Below are 18,701 nucleotides of genomic sequence, written 5' to 3'. Positions count from 1 at the left end.
TTCACCTTCGTCGTAAGTTTGATTTCTTTGTTCACCAACTCTACTTTAACTTTATCAAAATCTTTCATTTAATATGTAACACTAAATTGAAACAAACATAGAAATATGTGTTCATTGTAACTTTTTATTTTATTTATGATGGTTTTTTACGTTAAATCTGATAGTGTTCAACGTAAAATTTAAAGTCTTACCCGTATAATTTGATATAAATTTACTTAAATACATTTTCTCTATATACTTTTAATAGATCAAATAATAACATATATAGAAGAAAAAACTTGAAAAAAATACATACATACGTGTGTGTATATAATATGTTCTTCTTTATATTGAAAAAAAACTTCAAAACAAGAAATTAAAAAGAAAACAGGTAAACGATTTTTTCTTCCTTCGGAGAAAGGGTGGAGTAAAAACGAAAAGAAAAAAAGGAAGGAGAAGTGATTAGAAAGTAAATTGTCTAAATGTTTAGTCCTTTATTTGAAAAACCAAATACAATATTGAATGCAGTACATATTTTGTACATCTTTTATATATACACTTTGAGAAACTATTTACTTTATAAGTTTCGTACCCATGTGAAAATTCTTCATATAAACAAAACTTTAACAAACAAAAAGGACATGGAAAAATTAATACGCGTGACATAATTTACACTTGTTAATTTTTTTTTATTTGAGTGAATTTTTTGGAGATAAATAAGAATGAATTTGAAAGTAAATTTTTTGATTTGTCACATCAATTAAATCCTATACTAATTTTCATAAATTCTACTTCCAAATCCACTCTTACTTAACTCCAAATCCATCCAAATAAATAACAAAAAAAATTTCTTCAAATCATTTCAAATTCATTCAATTACTCTTTTCCAAATCCATTTAAGGAAACAAAGCGTTAGCGATATATTTGATGCTTCACTAGAAAAGGCCATCAACTATGAAATTCGGTAAATCAAAGAAAGGCAGAAAAGCACAAGTTATAAACATATTTCCTACTCCAGTTCTTTTCACAGTATTTTTTTCATAACTAGCTAAAATTAATATAAATTGTATTAAAGTTGCCAGTTTTTTATTTTTATTGAACAATTCCTATTTATGATTCACTGTGCTCATTTGACATGGTGCCTACCCTATTGATTTTCACAATATTAAAATTATTAAGTAGAAATTACTTCTTTATTATCAATTTTGGAATAACATGTAGATCACAGAGAAAAAAATTCAGTGACATAATATTAAAATGGTGTAAAGAAAGCATTAAAAATATATGATAAATTATTTTATTTGAATAAAAAAGGGAAAAGAAAAAGATATCTGTTGGAATAATTAAGAGGAAATGTGGTGGTGGTGTACCTGGTATTGGATTCTTTTCCAGTGATGCTTGCTTTGCCTGAACCACCTGAAAAATTGGAAATGCTAATAAAGCAGACTACGGTAGAGGGACCCATATTGCAAAGCTCAAAAAGAGTAATTATATATAGCACTAATTTTTTTTTCTTTTGTGCATTTTTTTTTTGTGTGTGTGAAAGACAATTTTTATTACTATTGTTGACAAATGTTTTCTTGAATGGTTAAAATATAGTTTGCAATCACTGATTATATTTTAATAATTTCATGCTAATTTGATGATACAACTTCTTTTTGCTTTTGAAGGGAAAGAACTGACTGTTTGATGACTGAAATAATATTCAGGGTTTAGTCTTACTATTGATTAAAAATTAGTTTATTTTAGCACTCTATATGAGAGAAAAATTGTACCAAAGCCCATATTACTGAAATGAACTCTATTTTATTTAAAAAATAAAACCAAAAAGCATAGAAGGAATTGCATGTGTATTTTATTATTTGTATAATTAATAAGATTATTAATAAAGTATCGAATCAGACTTATAGTCTTCTAATCCTACTTGAAATAAACAAAATAATAATGACCCTATAGCAGTTAAATAGTAAATCAATTCAATGTTGAACACTAAGTAAAATAGAAAAATACAAAATTGCATTCTATTTCTGGCAACATTAGAAGGATTTGAAGGAATCTCACTTACATTTTAAAATTTCCACAATTGAATATGAAAATAAATAGCAAATATAATTACAAAGACCAAACAACAACCAAGTCATATATAGCATATATGTTTTGTGGGGAAGAGAACTCCAAAAACAGAAATAACAACAAGATATTAAAAGAAGATAAATCTCTTTGATGTTGGAGAATGAAAATAGGGATAATGAAGTGCTTACCTATTTGTAGTGAAGAATGTGCAAAGGAGAAGGAAACAATCTTATATACAATGTTCTACATAGACTCTTAAGAGTTGAACAAGCTTCAATAAGTGCAACCTAACATGAATAAGATCACGCCGACATAAAGTTCTAACCCTTTTGATGGCGGCGTGAATAATGTCTTAAATTTGTCGGAGGAACTTTATTGAATGTATTCGGTGTTACTGTTTTTAGTTTACTGTTCCTGTGAACAGTATTTTCGGTTTCTAGGTTTTCTAATTTGGGGGTTTTGTTATTTTCAGTTAGTTTGTTAGTTTGGCTGTCTTTGCTGCCTTACTGGAACCTTATATAAAGGTTTCCAGCCTCTGAAAACAGACTATTCACATATATTCATGCACATACGTTTTTCTCTCTTTTCCCTTATCTCTAATCAGTTTAAGGAGCTTACCTCCGTCGTGCGTCCGTCCCGCCGTCGTCCTCTTTCCGATCCACCACCGTCGCGGTACTCTTGCCGGACGAACATGGAGATCCCGCTTCTCCCTTCTTTTCGCAGCTGTCTGAATGCTTCTCTGCTGACTGTCGAAGACATCCAGTGAGACTTTTGTCTCAAGTCTGGGCCTCAAGGTGTGGGCCTTTGCTTCCTGCTGGGCCACTGGTTTTTCTTTATGGTACCAGAGCAGGTCTTGGACCTGTTCTGCCACTGTTTCCGCTGCACATCTTTCTTCTTCTTGATCTTTCTTTGGTTCTTTAATTTCTTTCTTGCTAACTATGGAAAAACTGGACCAGACCAATAACCCAGTCAATCCCTACTACTTACACCCAGGGGAGAACCCAGGCATCTCCCTCATATCTCAGGTCTTGAATGAAACCAACTATACTTCTTGGAGTAGAAACATGAGAAGGGCTCTTTTATCCAAGAACAAACTGAAATTCATAGATGGAGGCATCACAAGACCCGAAAGAAGTGACAGTTTGTTTGATTCTTGGGAAAGAAACAACATGATGGTACTATCTTGGATCATCAAAACCCTCTCACCCCAAATAGCTGAGAGTGTGATATACGTAGAGAATGCACAAGAATTGTGGGAAGAATTGAAGGAAAGATTTTCTAAAGGAGATCACTTCAAATTCTCAGATTTACTCCAAGAAATTCACTCCATCAAGCAAGGTGAAAGGAGTGTGACCCAGTTTTTTACAGATTTGAAAATCTTGTGGGAAGAACTTGAATTTCTAAGACCTATTCCCATTTGCAGTTGCAAAATTCCATGCAAATGTGATCTGTCCAAAGCATCACAGAAATACAGGGACATGGAGCATGTCATATGTTTCCTAAAGGGCCTAAATGAATGCTATGATACTGTTAAAACCCAGATATTACTTATGGAGCCTCTACCCAACATTAATCGTGTTTTTTCCCTCATCATACAGCAAGAAAGACAAGGGAAAAATGATTCTAATCAGAATGACAGCAAGGTTCTTGCAAGTGCCACTGAAAAGCAAAATCAATGGAAGAACAATCAAGGTTGGAAGACTTATGGACGTGGAAATCCTCCCAGAAATCAAGGAAGAGGGAGAGGAAGAAACCCCAACTATGGAAAACAGTGTTCCTACTGTCATAAGATGAACCACACCATTGATGAGTGTTATTCCAAGCATGGATATCCACCTTGGTACAAAAAGAATGACAACAGTAATGAAAACAACACTGGACAGAGTGAATGGGGAGCAGTTAATGCATGTCCTACATCTACTGGAGTGCAAACAAGCCAGCAAAATGTCACTCAGAATTCTTTCACTCATGAACAGATGCAAAAGATACTGCAAATGCTGGAGAAAGTTGACACACCATCTCACAGCATCAGTCAAATCCAGAAAGACAACACAGAGAATGCACCAGGTACATTTTCATGGATTATAGACACAGGGGCAACAGATCATGTGACCCATGATAAAAACCAGTTTACAACTTTCTATAAAATCAGTCCTATATTAGTGAAATTACCAAATAGTTCTACTGTCACTGCTCATTATGCTGGAACCGTACATTTCTCTAAAGAATTTGTGATTTTTAATGTCTTATATATACCAGAATTCACCTTTAATCTGATATCTGTCCAAAGTCTCACTAGGGACATAAACTGTACACTAACTTTTTCTTCTAAGATGTGTGAAATTCAGGAAAACTCAACATTGAGGATGATTGGATATGCTAGTGTGTGCAAGGGACTCTACCATTTACAATCCTTTGGAAGGAATTTAGCTCCTAGTTTTGCCTTTTCGTATGAACATGACAATGTTAACATTTGGCATTTTAGACTTGGTCATCCTGGACATAAAACTCTTGATAAGATGTGTAAAGTTTTCCCTTATATTCAAACTGTTAATGATAATGACGCTTGTGATATCTGCCATTTTGCTAAGCAGCACAAATTGCCTTTTCCTAAAAGCACCTCTTTATCTGATGACTGTTTTGACATGATTCACTGTGATATTTGGGGTCCCATATCTACCCCCTCTGTACATGGTCATAGGTATTTCTTAACTGTTGTTGATGACTACAGTAGGCATACTTGGATTTTTCTTATGCATAATAAGGGCCAAACTAGAGAACTGCTGCAGAGTTTTATTGCCAAGGTTCAGACACAACATAATAAAACTATCAAAGTGATAAGAACCGATAATGGACCTGAATTTAATTGCTCTAGTGTCTATAATTCGTATGGAATTGAACATCAAAGAAGTTGTGTTGAGACTCCACAACAAAATTCTGTTGTGGAAAGGAAACACCAACATATATTGAGTGTAACCCGCAGCTTGATCTTCCAATCTAATATCCCTCACATATATTGGTCCTATGCTCTATCCCAAGCTGTTTATCTGATCAATAGACTTCCCTCTCCTGTCATTAAAGACAAAACTCCATATGAACTCTTACACGGTAAATCACCCACCTATCTTGACTTAAAAATTTTTGGTTGTCTATGTTTTGCCTCCACCTTAGAAGGTAACAGAAGTAAGCTTGATCCTAGAGCTAGAAAGGGTATTTTTCTAGGATACAAGAGTGGGATAAAAGGATATATAGTCCTTGACATTAACAGTAGAGAAATATTCATAAGTAGGAATGTTATCTTCTATGAAAATATTTTCCCATATAAAGATAAACAAGCAGGAAGCAGTAATCGTAATAAAGATGCCAAAGACATATTTTTTCTTGATGACATTACTAACAGCCATGAACAAGGTTCTACTGAGAATGAAAGAGTTACTGAAGAGGAAGCTGCCACCGAGACTGACAGCCCCATAGATCAAGAACTTGGAAATGCACAGAGGAAATCCAGCAGAGTGAGAAAGACCCCAGAATACTTAAAAGACTACATACAACAAAGTGATCACTCTCCTTCCACTCAACTGTGTGCCAAAAATGGTTTGATTACTCCCTATCCCATTAAGAAATTTTTGTCCTATAAATCCCTTTCAGACAAACATTTGAAATACACTCTTGCTATAACTGTGAATAAAGAGCCCAATTCCTATGAAGAAGCTAAGAACAGCCCTGAATGGGTTGATGCTATGAGGAAGGAAATACATGCTCTACAAATGAATAAAACCTGGTATTTGACCCAACTTCCTCCAGGAAAGAGATCCATTGGATGCAGATGGGTCTATAAAGTGAAACATAAGGCTGATGGTACGGTTGAGAGATATAAAGCCAGATTAGTAGCTAAAGGCTACACTCAACAAGAGGGAATAGATTTTTTGGATACTTTTTCCCCAGTTGCCAAACTCACCTCTGTTAGACTTTTGTTGGCTCTTGCAGCCTCTAAAGGCTGGTTCCTACATCAACTTGATGTGGACAATGCCTTCCTTCATGGAGATTTAAATGAAGATGTTTATATGGATCTTCCTCCAGGATTAAATGTTGACAATAAAGGTCTGGTCTGTAAACTAACCAAATCCTTATATGGGCTGAAACAAGCTAGCAGACAGTGGTTTGACAAGCTTTCATCTTTTCTTATTTCTTCAGGATATACCCAATCTAAATCTGACCACTCCCTGTTTGTTAAAAGAACCTCTTCGGATTTCACAGCCCTACTTATATATGTTGATGACATTGTCTTGACAGGGAATTCAATGAAAGAAATTAATCTCATGAAAACTCTTTTGGATAATCAATTTCGGATTAAGGATTTAGGAGAACTCAAGTATTTTCTTGGGTTTGAAGTGGCTAGATCGCAGAAAGGAATACACTTGTGCCAAAGGAAATATGCCTTGGATATCTTAGAAGAAACTGGAATGCTAGGGAGTAAACCTAGTTCCACACCCTATTTGAGCAATACTAGCAATCTGTACAAAAAGGAGGATTATATGGAGAATCCTAGTGATTATAGGAAATTAATAGGAAAATTATTCTATCTTACTAACACTAGGCCTGATTTGTGTTTCACTGTCAATCTCTTAAGTCAGTTCATGCAGGAACCAACTAAGCACCACTATCAAGCCTTACAACATGTTCTTAGGTATGTCAAAGCAAGTCCAGCTGAAGGACTTTTCTTTGCTGCTGATTCTAATCCTCAGATAAAGGGCTTCAGTGATTCAGATTGGGCCACATGTCCTAATACAAGAAGGTCTACTACTGGATACTGCATTTTCTTAGGCAACTCTCTTATTTCATGGAGGTCAAAGAAACAGAGTACAGTGTCAAGGTCTTCCACGGAGGCTGAATACAGGGCTCTTGCAGCTACAGTCTGTGAGATGCAGTGGTTACACTATCTTCTTCAAGACTTGCACATTGAGCCAACAGCTACTGCTGTTCTTTATTGTGATAACAACTCAGCAAGGCATATTGCTCACAATCAAAGCTATCATGAGCGAACCAAGCACATAGAGTTGGATTGTCACGTTGTTCGTGAGAAAATACAAGCTAAGCTTCTACATCTGCTTCCCATTCGGTCAGAAGGGCAACTTGCAGATGTATTTACTAAATTTCCTCACCGGACTAGGTTCAAATCTATTATTCCCAAGCTTGGAATGATGAATATCCATCATCCAGCTTGAGGGGAGGCTATTGAATGTATTCGGTGTTACTGTTTTTAGTTTACTGTTCCTGTGAACAGTATTTTCGGTTTCTAGGTTTTCTAATTTGGGGGTTTTGTTATTTTCAGTTAGTTTGTTAGTTTGGCTGTCTTTGCTGCCTTACTGGAACCTTATATAAAGGTTTCCAGCCTCTGAAAACAGACTATTCACATATATTCATGCACATACGTTTTTCTCTCTTTTCCCTTATCTCTAATCAGTTTAAGGAGCTTACCTCCGTCGTGCGTCCGTCCCGCCGTCGTCCTCTTTCCGATCCACCACCGTCGCGGTACTCTTGCCGGACGAACATGGAGATCCCGCTTCTCCCTTCTTTTCGCAGCTGTCTGAATGCTTCTCTGCTGACTGTCGAAGACATCCAGTGAGACTTTTGTCTCAAGTCTGGGCCTCAAGGTGTGGGCCTTTGCTTCCTGCTGGGCCACTGGTTTTTCTTTAAACTTGGATTTTTTTATATTGAGTTCATGATCAAAGACCTAAAATAATGTTGTTGTGGTGTGACACTTGGTGCCAACCATTTATGTGTAAAATTTATTGTTTTGATGGTTATATTGGTGAAGGTAAACTTGTATAAAAGGGGGTGAGCTTATTAATGGAATGTTTTCTTAAAAACAACACTTATCTCCTAAATCTTTTACAAGTAGATATTTTCTATATACTTACCATCACATAGAAATCTTTCTTTTAAGTTTAGTTATGCTTAAAAAATATTAAAATAGATTTATAAAATAAAATTTGCAAAAGCTTACAAATTATAATTTGATGATATGTCTTACTGATAATCATTCGAGTCTATATTTTCTGTTGTATTTTTTATACTGTCTTTCTGCTGAACCGCACTGATATTAATATATTAAAAAAATATATATATTTTGAATATCAAATTAGTATTCACCATAATATTTTAAAGATTAAGTAGAAGAAGAAAAAAAGAACAGAAAATCTTAATTATAATCATTCTTGATATTTTAACTCATACCACCTAAGAGACAAACTGAAAAACATGATATCATAAAAAGACTCAAAATCTATGATTTTTGAGTTTAATATAACGTTTTCTAGATATTTTTCTTTTTAATTTTAACGCATCTTCTTACCTCACCAAGAAAGGAAGGCATGATTAAGTGAGAATATACATAGAGGTAGTAAATTCTTACACACTGGATTAAATATTATTGAAATCTATTGAGCTACTTTACATTGAATTTTGAGAGTCACTTTCTGTCCCCTTTAGTGTAAACAATACAAAAACCATCTTACGTTAATGGTTCAATTTTATCTCTAAAACAATAGTCACTTTTGTAATTTTAGAAGTCAAAGCGATCTTATTGATTTATAGTGTGGTATTAATATTATCAATATATGATCATTATACCAAGATATTCCTAACAATTAATATTATTGTTCAATGACTTAATATTAACGGTGTTTTAAGTGTCTCGAGATATGTTAGACCATTATTTGAATTTATTTATTATTATTTTTATAATGTGAGGTTATTTATATTACTCTTATTTCTAAATACACTTAAAAATATTTCTATATCAAACAACATGAACCTAGTTCCAATTCTTAGTGGAACAAATTTTAACGACTCGAACGAGAACATGGAAATTGTTCTTATCTGCAATTTTGATTATAATTAAGGATTGTAAAATCCATTTCTCCTACGGACTTTAGTACCTTTGAAGAGAGGAAAGTTGTGAAAAGTGAGATCGCTCAAATTGTATAAGTCTTTCTTTAATCTATTTTGTAGTCAATTTTTGCTTCAATGCTAAGAAACATTTGGTGGTTAGATTATGGTGAAACGGCTAACATCAATATTTCAATACAAGGTTGTCTAAGTTACCAGAAGTCAATAGATTATGAAATATGGATATATGTTGGCAAATCAATGGAGTTGGAAGTCATGGAGTATTTTAGATTATTATTATTATGCAGTGGTTTTTATTTGGATTTGAAAAACACTTTTGTTATGCCGTCATTTAGACAAAATTTAGTTTTAGTTTCCTATTTGAACAAATTAGGTTATTTGTGTTTGTTTAGAAACAATGAATTCAGATTGTCTTTAAATTCATATTGTCTTTAAATTCAAATGTTCTTCAAACCGGTTCACTTTTGCTAATGATAATCTATATATGCTTGATACGGTGAATTTCTATAGTGAATCCTTAAATATGAAATAGTGTAGTACTTCGCGTAAAAATGACCATTTTTTATTCAAGAGCATTGTGGCATAAGTGTCTAGGTCACATTTCTAAAAATATATTTGAATGACTTGTGTCAAATGGGATCTTGGATTCCATTGACTTCGTAATCTATGTTTCTGTTGAATGCATTAAAGGTAAACATACCAAGACATTGAGATTATGTGCATATAGAGCTACAAACATCTTAGAATTGATACATATAGACATTTGTGAGTCATTCACTACACTTGCATGGAATAGTCAACAATAACGCATCAAATAAAGGAATATAGCTAAGGAATTATCACAAGGAATTATCACAAGGTTGTACGTTATGGAAAGAATTGAAAGGTCACTTAAGTTATATTGTGACAACAATTCAGTTGTATTATATTCTAACAATAATAAGAGTTCGAGTAAGTTGAAGCATATTGACATCAAATTTTTGGTTGTTAAAGAAAGGATATAGTGAACATATTTTCATTGAACACTTAGGGACAAACTCCATGATAGCAAATCCTCTTACTAAGGGACTTCCATCGAAGGTCTTTTATGAACATGTTGCTAATATGAGTGTTTTACATTTTTAGGAATATTTTCGTTAGTGGGAGTTAGTCACTTTTACCTGTTTTTATGTTCTATGTTTGATTTTATGTATACATACATTGTATTTTAGACATATTTGATTTTATAAATATATGGTTCATTATTCATAAATTTCACTTTGTATATTAAGATTATTATATTGATCTTATTGAGATAAAGTAAGTACCAGTTGAAAATAAATGCGTACAAGTCACATTTACGTAATTTTTATGCTACACATTTTATAATGAGTCAATGTCATTTGATTATGTCAATATTAGTGATCACTGTGTGGTTTAGTTGCTATTAATATAATGAAAAATTATTTTAATTTTATATACAAATGTGATCAATGGACAAGATCTTTTTAATATACTCAAGACATACAATGATAATTTTAAACTCATAAAATCTAACACATCTTTTATTAATCAATTTATTAAAATAATCTAATTAATTAAATCTATAACTAAAAACATATATTTCATAAAAGATTTAGTGTGCAGAATTACATAAAGTAACTTAAGAAAAAATAAATGAGAGATTACATAAATAGTTCTTATATATAAATATGAATATATTATTTTTATTTCTTTCTCTTTATTTCGTAAAAATTAAAATAAAAATATATAAAATGTTTTACCATTGGAAGAAATTCTTCCATTTATATTATTTCTAATAATACATCTAAATTTACTATGATACTAATTGAAATTGCTCAATTATTTGAATACCCATTCATTATTACTCCGTTTTGATACATAATTTAACACACATATATATCACCAATATAGTTTCACCTCAGACTAATGGGATTCAACTAAAAGATGATGTAAAATTCTTCTTTCCTATTATTGAGAGGGATATTCTAGAATGCAATTGTTCTATCCTTTTATATTTAAAAATAATATACTATAATAAAGTTATTTCCTGTGAAGTTTTCCATCCTTATCAAATATTTTCTACTCGTGTATCAATTTTTAGCTTTTTTAACTCCAGTTTTAATTATTAGATGTTATTATCTTAGCATTATACGTTATGAGTACATTTTATCATCAATCTTATGTGAATCTGCTTTTAAAATTAATGCAGGGTCTTCTTTTATATATATTATTCTTTCCTTTGTTAAGATTTCAAGATTTCACATGTTCGATCCATTTCATCGTACTAGTTATTGTGTTTTTATAAAAAAGGTTTAATATCTATTTTGGTCCCTCTTTTGGGAGGGTTTGTTCAAAGTGGTCCTTCCTTTTTTCAAAAATTCACTTTAGTCCTACCTTTCGCAAAAACTGTTCAAGTTGGTCCTTTTTGGTAACGGCGTTAAGTTCACTAACGGTAGAATTGCCAGGTGTGCAATGTTTGATCATGTGGCATTATAATTTGTTTTAAAAAATAATTAATAATGACGTGTAAATAGGGTAAAATAAAAAAATAGTGTATATTCCACCAGCATCAAGGCTTCGATACTCCTCTGCTTGCACCCAGAAAACACTATAGAAAATGGTAGCAGAATCAAATGCATTTCCAGAATGAACAGACCCAAATCACAAATCCCATGCCGATAGGTTTAAAGCTTATCTTTTGAAACAACTCATATCCCTCATCTTCCACCATCACCCAAATCAACCACCGCCGAAAGAAAATCAAACAACAAATCAATTTCTGAAGCAAAACGCCTTACCATCACAACCTGAGAATTCTGAACACCCTCTCCTTCATCTCCAGAAGTTCAACCCAAACATAAACCCATTTTTTCCCCAACCCAATGCTTAACAGAAAACATTCACTACACCAATCAGAAAATCAATTTTTCACGCCCCAAGACTCACGCCCAACACAATACAGTACAAACAAGAAGGTGATTGCCGATGGCGGGTGTGAATTCCGAGTAGAAGCGGTGCAACCATGACGATTTATTTCACCTTCGACTTCGCATAACAGAGGAAGAGGAGTTTTATCGCCGGCATTGGAGTGGCGACCCTTTCTGGCATCAACGTCTTAAGACGAGGCGCAGGAGAACCTCGCGCGAAGAGGAGAAGGAAGAGGCACCTTGGTGCGGTGGCCGGCAGAGATTGTGGCAGCGATCGCGCGACGAGCGGCGGAAGAGGGGAACTCTCACCTCGATCGGCAACGAACGTCAGCGCCGGCGACGCCTTGTGCCACAACTCGCGGTGGCTGGTTGGGTGGAGGCCTGTTGCAGCGGCAAATCAGTGAGAGGCAGTGGGAAGCAAACTCTCCCTAGGGTTTCTGGTTGAGAAATTAATTTTTTTTTAACCCATATAATGAAGTGACACTGCCAACACATATAAAAGGTTCCAAGTCATCAAACATTGCACACCTGGCAGTTCTACCGTTAGTGAACTTAACGCCGTTACCAAAAAGGACCAACTTGAACAGTTTTTGCGAAAAGTAGGACTAAAGTGAATTTTTGAAAAAAGGAAGGACCACTTTGAACAAACCCTCCCAAAAGAGGGACCAAAATAGGTATTAAACCTATAAAAAAAGTATTACATTTCAAAATTTTAAAATAATAAATATGCAAGTTTTTTTTTCTTATGTATTACTCATTCATCCAACACTAAATTATTCAGACTTCAAATTCTAACAAATATTATCCTGTGCTAATAACATGAGAACTTTGCATCCATTTGATTCAATGAACTAAACACTAGCAGTCTTGCGTGCTATCATCAGTGTTGCACTTCTTTAAGCATAAGCATTTTGTTCATATAGTAATGAACATAATTCATTTTGAAGAACATCCAAAAAAATAATGATAAATGATCTTGACAGCACTAGGGCAAAGTGGACGAAAGTGCCTGTCAGTTCATTAAACAACTCCAAGAGAAAAGTATATGCGTCCAAAGCTTCTTCTCTTTCTTTTCATTATTACATGTATGCCAGATTTTTGACCTAATTTCTTCAAAGCAGGGATTGGTGTCCCAAATAAAAATAATTTTTTTATTAATACCCAGAATGAAAAAATTATTTTCAATCTATTTTATTTCTCTCATTGTGGAGAAAATAAAGCTAATGTAAACTCGTTTTCGTGGAAATTTTGATAATCGAAAGTAAATTATTTGAACTTAAAACAAATGAATTTTTATATGATTTCTCTAAGTAGTAATTGTAATGATTTTCTTATCTAAATGCATTAAAACTAAATTTATAATATGGTTTGATTCTATAGTAAAAACATTTCTTTTTCTCTATTAAAACACTTTTTTAATAGAAAGTTTTTTTGACATATAACTCAAATTGGCTTAAGGATGAAATGTTATCCCCTGATGGATTATCAACTATCAACCCCTTTGTGCTAACTTTAACCGTTGGACGAACAAAGGCTCCTTGTACCACAACTATATGCTATGAAATACCTAAGACACCAAGCGCGGCTCAAACTCCTTTCTCAACTTTTGACTAACCTCCTTTGTTACCTCTTATATATGATTTTATGTCTTAATTGCAAAATAGCCTATTGGTTTAATGAATTAGATGAGTGCTGACGTGAGGATGTTCCAAATGACTGGTAGATGCTCACTCCTATTCCAGCAGCACGCATTATGTAACATTCTAAATATCAGTGTTCAAAAATTAGAAATTTCAACTTTTTATCTCGGGGAAAACATGTTTTTCAAAACCTTAACATGCATGGTTTATTCAAAGTATATGAGTTTCAAAAGATTTGTCGAGTTACATTATTTAAAATAATGAAAATAACAAAGAAACAAAATAACTCCAATTACATTATTTTAAATTTAAATAAAAATAACTTTAAATAAAAGTTTCAAGTTTGTTTCTTGTTGGAAGTCCCACATCGACTAGAGATAAGGCCAAATTAAAGTATATAAGTGGGTGCAGACCTCACCTTACAAGCCGGTTTTGTGGGGATGAGTTAGGCCTCAAGTCCACTTCTAACATGGTATCAGAGCTATGGTTAGAGCCTATCCTAGCATTATTGGTTGTTTGTTGGGCATATTGTTCCACCCATCATTATTGGTTGTTTGTTGGGCATATTGTTCCACCCATTATCGGGCCGCTATTGGACCACCCATTAATGTCTAATCTAACGCTCGAGATGTATATACCTCGGCGTGAGGGGGGTGTGTTGGAAGTCCCACATCGACTAGAGATAAGGCCAAATTAAAGTATATAAGTGGGTGCAGACCTCACCTTACAAGCCGGTTTTGTGTTGATGATAAACAATCACACCACATGATACCATCATCATGATTAACCCCATCATAAACATCACCATGAACATCCACAATACCATACACCAAAGTGGAAAGAATTAGTCTCACTCATGTACCCTACTTGCCTGTAGCCGCTCCTACAAACCATATGTAGCCTCTACAAATCTGCTCAAATAGTCTCGCAATCCAGCTAAGGAACATGTATTTCTACCACACAAGGACAAGAAAAACACTATCACCTACACACAAGGAAGGTTCAATACCAGAACATATAGACTCAGGATTTACTAGATACAACAAGTAGACGTATCCCTCACTTACGCTCATCAACCACACACTCAAGTACATCCCAACACCTACTCATGCTCCAATCTCAAACACAAGTCAAGACTGACCCTGAATATAACCATTAGTCTCATTCTCTGGTTTTCATCCCCTTCACTAGTACAAAATAGGCTCTTTAAGTTTGTTATTTTGAGTTTTTTAAGTCTGATATAGAACAAAGTTAAATTCAGGAGACTTAAATTTTAAATCTGTTAAATTTTAAATCTATTATTAAATTTTAAATCTGTTATTAACCCATTATCGTAATCCACAACAAAACCAATCTTTCTTATATGTCAAATTCTCATACACAATAAAAATAAAATTGCAATTCACAACCAATCACACTCCCAATTCAAATCGTCTTCACAATCAAAAGAATACAACAAGAACCCATAAATTCAATCACATTCTTTACACAACATAATACAAATAAAATACTGGGAAAAGAGAAATTGAAGTCAATAGTAATCACTCATAAGAAACCCTAAAACCTAAAAAATTCTTAACCCTAAAAATCACTAAAAGAAACTTGTACTCAAAATTGGGGATATAGGAAGAGTGATGAGGACGCTACGGAACGACAACAGGAGAGGCGACAATGGCAACGGCAGTGGAGAGGTGACAGTGGCAACAATAGAGCAAGAGGCTAAAGCGGCAGCGACAGTGGTAGTGTAAGAGGCGACGGTGGCAGCGACAACGGGAGAGGTTACGACAGTAGCAAAATTGCAAGAGGCTACGACGGCAACACGAGAGGCTACGACGAGAGCGACAACGCGAGAGGCTACGACGGTAGTGCGAGAGTCTACCGCATCAACGACAACGCGAAAGGCTACGAAGGGAGCAGTAGCGTGAGAAGGGGTGGGGATACATAGCTGGAAAGGTGGCAGCTACGACACGCGTGCTTTTGGACGCAAAGGTAGGGAGATCTCACGCGAAGATGAAAGAGAAGGGCACAAGCAACAGACTTGGGGGAGATCTCTCCACGCCAAAACGAAGGTGGATGACGCGATCAGGTGTCGGAGGCGCAAGACTAGCAGCATGGACAAGAGCTCGTTGGGGTTGGACATGAGCAAAAATGGAGAGGAAGAAATTTCACACGGCGGAAGAAAGTGTAGAAATAAGTGTTTTGTGTTTTTAGTAGAAGAAGATAGAGAGCTAGTGTTAAAGAAAAAGTTATGATTTAGGTTAAACATAGATTTAAGTCTGTTAGAAAACTAAAAGATACAAAATTAAAGTCTGATTATTTTCGAGGAGACTTAAAATATTTATTTAACTCTGTCAAAAAACTCATGTTGGAACAATCGGTACCGTTATAGAGTCGCGCAGCGGAATAAAATATTCGGAAAGCGTGTTACGGTCACAAATCAAGTTTAATGGTCCGTTTTAGAAAAACAATTTTCTTAGAGAAAATTTATCAAACAGTTGATATACGTAAAATAAAATGAGTGTAGGGAATAGAAAATCACACAAGCAATTTTTATCCTGGTTCGATTCAAAAGAATCTACGTCCAGTCGTTAATCACTATAAATAGTGATTAACCTTTTTCACTAAAAAGTTATTTAACAGATTACAAGAAATAGTGAATAAAGCAGATAAATAAACCTTCCTTCGACGAACGAACCGGAAGAAGAACACTCTGCCAACTCGAAGAGAACCGCTCCGACTATCGACAAACGAAACACGAGCTTCTCCTATTCACGAGACCAGGCAGAGCACCTTGCTAACTCGAAGAGAGCTTGCTCCGACTATCGACACACGACACGCGAGCCTCTCCTGTTCACGAGACCAAGCAAGGGAACTTGAACTATAGCTTCTGAGAACTTCCTCTGACAAACAGTATTCTGCAAGAGCTTCTGTTCAACAACGTTTACTATTGATCTTCACAGAAACCCAATATATAGCTAGCTGTTACTGAATATCCTAAGGTTACAGTCTCAACTGCCACGAATAATCGATTATTGTAAGTGATAATCGATTATTAAGTCCGTTACAGGGTTTTCAAAATGTGATAATCGATTATATGAAGTGATAATCGATTATTCCTGTATGACTCTGTGATAATCGATTATTGCCATTCCATAATCGATTATTGCAGTTAAAAATGCAAGTTTACAAGGTTTACAAGAATTTCCTACTACATTTAATTTCTACAAATTGCTTTTAACTAATTCTAATATCTTCTTCAACTAAAACTTCTTGTAGCATCATCAAAACAAATTTCTTCAAGATTTACCAATACTCCTTATTGGTAACAACTCAACAGATCCAAAATTTAAGTCTGTTTGTATTCGAATAGACTTAAAATCAAAATTTAAGTCTGTTATAATATTACCAGATTTAAAATATGGACTTTTATTTACCAAAATGGCACCGCACATTTATTAAGTCTATTATGTTTTAAAACAGACTTAAATTGAGAGACTTAAAAAAGTGTTTTCGTACTAGTTCTTTCAGAGCTCCTCAAGCTTAATCCACGTTCATTCTTCATCAATTCATCACTAGATAATCGATTATCATAAGTGATAATCTATTATTCCTGAGAAGTTCATGTTTATACAAAATATATTGTGATAATCGATTATCACTTATGATCATCGATTCTTCCCGTGGTTCTAACACAACAAATTTCTAGATTCATCACATATGAAAGGATAATCGATTATCATCCCAGATAATCAATTATCCCCGAGAGAAAACTCAAATCAATGCATATATAATCGATTATAACTAGTGATAATTGATTATTGCCAAATGGAAATACATCTTAGACAAAATTCAAGTGTTCAAAACACACATACATCAACACTAAATCACGAGAGAATATACCCAATACATCATGCATGTATTCAAGCCTCATATAACCTTATGAACATACTCTAATACATACATTACATCGCTTGAGTCATCCAAAACTCATCATCATATAGATTACAACCCAAATAAATCCAACATACTGCATATGATCATCATATCACTCTTTACAACATATATTTGTATGGTAAAACCCTCAACAACATACCTTTATCCTTCCTTAACGTCAATACATATTATCATAAGATAACCCATCAAAACATATATACTTTAATAGAAAAAACTCAACACAAACATGATATAAACTCTGTTACCAATGAAGAGCATTGGTAAATTTGAAGATAAACAATTTTGATGATGCTGAAAGATGATACATTGTTATTGTTGTTTTAAAAGCAATTTGTAGATTATAAATGTATTAGGAAAAGTCTTCAACAGAAAAATTCGTATTTTTAGAACTTCTACGCATTTAATCGATTATTAGAAGCTATAATCGATTATCCTGAGCCCTTCTGAAAAACCTCGTTGCTCTGGAATAATCGATTATTACTCCGAATAATCGATTATCACAGTTCTGATGAGAACTGCCAAAAGTCTCTGGAATAATCGATTATTCCTCAGGATAATCGATTATCACTTTTTGAAAACCCTGTAACGGACTCGAATAATCGATTATCACTAACAATAATCGATTATCTGCGGCAGTTATAATTCATCTTTGCAAACTTTAGACCAGTGGGCTATATAGATGAGTTCCAGAACTCTTAGAACGAACTCTGAGCTTTTGAGAATACAGTGTTATCTGAGGAAGTTCTAAAAAGCTAGTTCAAGTGCTTTGCCTGGTCTCGTGAATAGGAGAAGCTCGCGTTTCGTGTGTCGATAGTCGGAGCGGTTCTCTTCGAGTTGGCAAGGTGGTCATCTTCCGGTTCGTTCGTCGAAGGAAGGTTTTTTATTTGTTTTTATTCACTCTTATTGTAATTTGTAAAACTGTTTTTAGTGAAAACGTTAATCACTTTTTATAGTGATTAACAACTGGACGTAGATTCTTTTGAATCGAACCAGGATAAAAATTCTGTGTTGAATTTTCTTGCTCTCTATACTCTTTACATTTTACGCATATCAACTGTTTGATAAATTTTCTCTAAGAAAATTGTTTTTCTAAAACGGACTATCAAAACTTGATTTGTGACCGTAACACGCTTTCCGAGTATTTTATTCCGCTGCGCGACTCTATAACGGTACCGATTGTTCCGACAATTGGTATCAGAGCTTGCTTTGATAT

The 18,701-nt window shown here is 34.1% G+C and overlaps 1 protein-coding gene across 1 annotated transcript; it reads left to right on the top strand.

The window, feature by feature from the left end:
• The first annotated feature begins 2,990 nt into the window (after positions 1-2,990).
• Positions 2,991-4,435, top strand: LOC148202924 (uncharacterized). The gene is made up of 2 exons (XM_088108939.1): positions 2,991-4,119; positions 4,401-4,435. Exons 1-2 carry the CDS (start codon positions 2,991-2,993, stop codon positions 4,433-4,435), a joined length of 1,164 nt encoding a protein of 387 aa, XP_087965065.1.
• The last annotated feature ends 14,266 nt before the right edge of the window (positions 4,436-18,701 follow it).

Source organism: Vigna umbellata, chromosome 3 (genome assembly GCF_029865625.1).
Source record: "Vigna umbellata cultivar VRB3 chromosome 3, Vumbellata_1.0, whole genome shotgun sequence".
Lineage (NCBI taxonomy): Eukaryota > Viridiplantae > Streptophyta > Magnoliopsida > Fabales > Fabaceae > Vigna > Vigna umbellata.
The sequence above is the reverse complement of the archived record's forward strand: the minus strand, read 5'-3'. Positions and strand labels throughout refer to the sequence as shown.

Coding starts and splice junctions, on each gene's coding strand:
- LOC148202924 (XM_088108939.1), top strand. CDS start 2,991: ATGGAAAAACTGGACCAGACCAATAACCCAGTCAATCCCTACTACTTA. Junction 4,120..4,400: donor CAACACAGAGAATGCACCAG/GTACATTTTCAT, acceptor TGTGAAATTCAG/GAAAACTCAACATTGAGGAT.